This window comes from Nicotiana sylvestris, chromosome 6 (genome assembly GCF_000393655.2).
Source record: "Nicotiana sylvestris chromosome 6, ASM39365v2, whole genome shotgun sequence".
NCBI classification, from domain to species: domain Eukaryota; kingdom Viridiplantae; phylum Streptophyta; class Magnoliopsida; order Solanales; family Solanaceae; genus Nicotiana; species Nicotiana sylvestris.
This window is the reverse complement of record NC_091062.1, coordinates 212,417,783-212,422,049: the sequence shown is the minus strand read 5'-3', so window position 1 is coordinate 212,422,049 and position 4,267 is coordinate 212,417,783. Positions and strand designations below refer to the sequence as shown.

The 4,267-nt window shown below is 36.1% G+C and overlaps 1 protein-coding gene across 2 annotated transcripts; it reads right to left on the bottom strand.

Annotated features, from left to right (window-relative positions):
- Positions 1 to 490: 490 nt before the first annotated feature.
- LOC104248244 (immune-associated nucleotide-binding protein 9-like) lies at positions 491 to 3,898 on the bottom strand. Of its 2 annotated transcripts, none has more exons than XM_009804468.2 (6): positions 3,849 to 3,898; positions 2,723 to 2,982; positions 1,708 to 1,976; positions 1,374 to 1,538; positions 1,142 to 1,276; positions 491 to 865 (listed from the first exon to the last, which is right to left on the bottom strand). In XM_009804468.2, exons 2-6 carry the CDS (start codon positions 2,967 to 2,969, stop codon positions 641 to 643), a joined length of 1,041 nt encoding a protein of 346 aa, XP_009802770.1. In that variant the 5' UTR covers positions 2,970 to 2,982; positions 3,849 to 3,898; the 3' UTR covers positions 491 to 640. The 2 variants fall into 2 exon arrangements, with proteins under 2 accessions (XP_009802770.1, XP_009802771.1); XM_009804469.2 differs by having other exon boundaries at positions 2,723 to 2,985; positions 3,849 to 3,880.
- Positions 3,899 to 4,267: the final 369 nt, after the last annotated feature.

Below are 4,267 nucleotides of genomic sequence, written 5' to 3'. Positions count from 1 at the left end.
TCCAGAGTTATGCTGGAACTCCAGCATATTATACTAGAATTTCAGTAAGTATAATTGTCCAGTATAATATACTGGAGTTTGGAGCACCGTTGCTCCATCTCCAGTATATTATACTGGAGTCACCAAAGTATACCGATCCAGCATAATATCCTGAAGTTCATACACAAGTGCACCGAACTCCAGTATATTATGCTGGACCGGTCTCTGTTGCAGCAAAATAGTGGCTATTTTTCATTGACTTCGTAAACGTTGTATATAGTATGGATACATATTTAAAAACAACTCTTTTAATTATCTCAAACATATATTTTGAATACTATTATTTGTGTTGATTAAAAACGATATGTTTTTATTATCATTGTACGCGCGTACTCTAAGACTAGTAGTATTTAAAAAGCCAAGGCACTAATAAACAATCCAAGAAGACGAAGGCAGAAAACAGACGAAAATGCAATATCCAAAAACGTCGAGCTATTATCATATAGCCAAATTCACAGTATAGAAGAGGACGAGAGCCTGCAAACATCCTCAAATAATTCAAGTTGAGGCTACTTCAAAAAACACACATCTAATCAAAAAAAGTTAAGCTGAAGTGCCTCCAAAACATACACATTTCTTAATTAATTCCCCATATCTTAACTTACAAAATATTACAGCCTGGGGCTGGGGCTGGGGCTGGCATCCGATTTCGGAGCTCATTAGTCTCCCTTCGCGAGCTCTCAAGGAGATCTCTCAGTTCGCGACTCTCATCCTCTGATTTCTTCTGAGCTTCTTTTGCATTCTGTTCAGCCGCAATCCTAGCAGCATGCTCCTCCTCTAATTGCTTTTCCAGCCTTTGCATGGTCTCCTTGAGCTTAGTTTCTACCTGTCAATTACATAAACGTTAACGTTCATAAATGAAATGACATGCATGGACAGTCAGAAAAAAATGATTTGAAGTGAGACGAGTTTTTGTTATTGTTGGTCCATAAACTGCCCCAAGACACCACATACCTATATGATTAGCTACATAAATACTGCACTTTAGAACATAATGTACGTATGTGTGGTGCATCGATAAATTAGGATATATATGTATGCATTGAAATCTATCTATGAATGTAAGCAAAGTGCATTAGTAAGAAATATCACAAGTTATTACCGCTTCAGTTATTCGCCTAATTTGCTCCTCATAGGACCTCTGCATTTCGTCCTTCAATTCTTTTATATCTTGCTCAGAATATGCTGTTGAGGAATCAACGTTTGCCTTCAGATTATGATAATTCATAGCTCCTTCCTGTAAATGAGAAGAGATGATTAACCCTACTTGACAAGTAAAAATGAATAACGTTAAACAGAATCCAACAATTAGTAACTTGTAATTACTGTCAAACCTTCAATTCCTTGAACCAATTGTTTGTATACGGTTTTCCATCGTTATTTTTCACAACCAAATTCACTTGGAAAAGAAGATCTTTCAATTGCTCAACTTTCTTAATTGGGTCCTTAGTCCGATTGTCAAAAAGCAGTAGCCTATTTCGACACATAGATAGAATTTCCTGTAATGGCAATACAAATAAATTTATTTGGAACAATCTTCATACTAATGAACACGCAAAAGAGAACAAAAACAACTAATTTAACCTTTGAAAACCAATAAAGAAACCTCTTGAACAGAGGAATGCTAAAAAGCAAAGACATTAATCAGATCTCAACATGCAATCTTACTTTCAAAGGGTCGGCACCTAAGTAATCATCCAAAGTCACATCATTATATTCCAGATCATCTCCACCAGTGAAGACCACAATCATGTAATCACTAATTTTGTTACCAAAAAACTCCAGAAAACTCTGGACAGTTGCTTGTTCTTCCCTTGAAAAGCGACTTCGTACTGACAGTACCAGTAGAACAGCATGGATGCCATCCTTGGCCAAATCGACACATTTAACAATTTCATTTCCAACAATACCAGGATCAGCAGAAAAATCAAACAGTCCTGCAATATTTCCACAATTTTATTGGCTATCAGTAACTCTTGTGATTACCTGAAGAATGTATGATAAGATATGCAGCTAGCGAGGCAAAAATTCATTCTAAGCAAGTGAATTTCCTCTCTCTTTGGAACTTTACCGTATCCTAACATATTCTTTCTAGACTAGATGATCAGTAGACTATAACATAACAGTGTAGCGGTATCTCTAAAAATCAATATGAGCTACCAAAAACAAGGGTGAAGCAAAAATTGGCATCCATAAGAAAAGATTCTAGTTTAATGACAAATGTGGTTCAAGAATTGCTTTAGGTCGCAATTTCAGATGTGATATGGTGTTTTTTGAATCTCGTTATATGAATTCCTGATTACGCCACTGAGCAAGAATTTTAGAAGCTTCAAAGACTTCTATAACCAAATATTGGACTCAACTACTGTACAGTATAAAGTCCTGCCCTATATGTTAGTACATTGTGAAGTTTGGGATGAATAAGAATTGTTTTAAAGCACAAAGTTACAGAAATTGACTCTACGTGTTATTAAATGTTGCACAGAAATCTTTCATAAACAAACCATGTACATATTGGGGTTAAGAAATATCAAATGTTTTCCATAAGGAAATTGACTGTATAGGGTACTTAAAGCTTTCTCCATGAGTTGTTATTGATTATACAAGATGCTGCAGACATGTAAATACACTAACCAAATCCGATCCACATTTTCGTTAAAGGAGAATAATTTGCTTTACATACCGGGGGTATCAATTACATCTAGTATTTGTCCATTTGGCAATTGAGTTCGTTGGATCTCACAAGTAGATGTAACACCAGCAGATTGAGGCATCGATCTAAATGCCTTTCGTCCAAGAATACTATTCCCTGTTGAACTCTTACCATCTCCTGTACGTCCAACCAAAACTAGTGTCCGAGCTTCAGTTGAAGCAAATTCCCAACCATCACTTAATGTTGCACTTCCACCCATCTTATCTTGTTGAATCATTCAAACAGTATTTCTGCTAAGGGGTTCAAAAAAGAAAAGTTAGAACACTAAGCTATGCTTCTGGGTTGTGTCAATGGGATTCAAAACATAATATGTAGAGGTAAAAAACAGATTTTGCCTTATTATACAGTGTAATTTTTCAGCGAAGGGGTTCAGGTGAACCCCCATCCGCCCCTCCCTAAATTAAACAGGTCAGTGTTAATAACGCATTAACAGAAAAAACAATGATGCATGTTGCTAGCCGCTGTACAATGTTGAAGAAATACAACAACAACAACAACAACAACAACCCAGTATAATCCCACTTAGTGGGGTCTGGGGAGGGTAGTGTGTACGCAGACCTTACCCCTACCCTAGGGTAGAGAGACTGTTTCCAAATAGACCCCGGCATCCTTCCCTCCAAGAACTTCCCACCTTGCTCTTGGGGAGACTCGAACTCACAACCTCTCTGTTGGAAGTGGGGTTGCTTACCATCAGAGCAACCCCTCTTGTCTCAACATTGAGAGAAGAAATACAACATTGACAGAAATGCAATAAAAGCAAAATCAACCCCCAAAAAGAAAAGAATTTTTCATTGCTAATATAAAATCTATAGAATGAACCACACCTTGATAATGCATTAACACCATCCAACTAGTAAGTAAATAAGCTACAGCTTCAAGTACTAGTATACATTAAGATGATAAAAGTATATATACACTATGACTATGGAACTAGAAGAATATAATGCAAGTTGTGGTATTAAAATATGGTGTTAAAAAAAACACAAATTTATTTAAGTACAGAATTTTCCACATTCTATGATTTTGAAGAAAAAATAAATAAGATCATCATCCTGAAACCATGCATGTTAAACATAATCAAGAAGAAATGGAGTACCTTTTATGGTGATCTTGAGAAAAGAATCTGCAGTCCAAGCCTATAGAGAGATTGAGAGACTGAACACTGAAGAAGATATAATGGAGTGTAATAAATACATTTTTCTTGGAAACGAGCAGCGTGCCCTTTGTTGAAATGACAATTGGACCCTTGTCTTTATCTAAGAATTTCAAGTACGTAATACTACTCCTCTGAATATGAAAGGGTAGCTTAGTCATTTACACAACGCCTTCCCCGCCTTTTCATTTTCACTTGTAGACTTACGAGGATATCTTTCTGCCTTCCTTTGGCCAAACATTTTATTAATTAAGTAAGCCATTTTATTAGGCTTTTTGTTTAATCCACATGGCTTTTTTTTTTATTTAAAAAACGTTAACGAGGACAAACATTAATCGGCTAAGTGATTTCCGTTACAGTAG

Coding starts and splice junctions, on each gene's coding strand:
- LOC104248244 (XM_009804468.2), bottom strand. CDS start 2,969: ATGATTCAACAAGATAAGATGGGTGGAAGTGCAACATTAAGTGATGGT. Junction 1,539..1,707: donor TAGGTGCCGACCCTTTGAAA/GTAAGATTGCAT, acceptor TTGCCATTACAG/GAAATTCTATCTATGTGTCG. Junction 1,277..1,373: donor ATTGGTTCAAGGAATTGAAG/GTTTGACAGTAA, acceptor TCTCATTTACAG/GAAGGAGCTATGAATTATCA.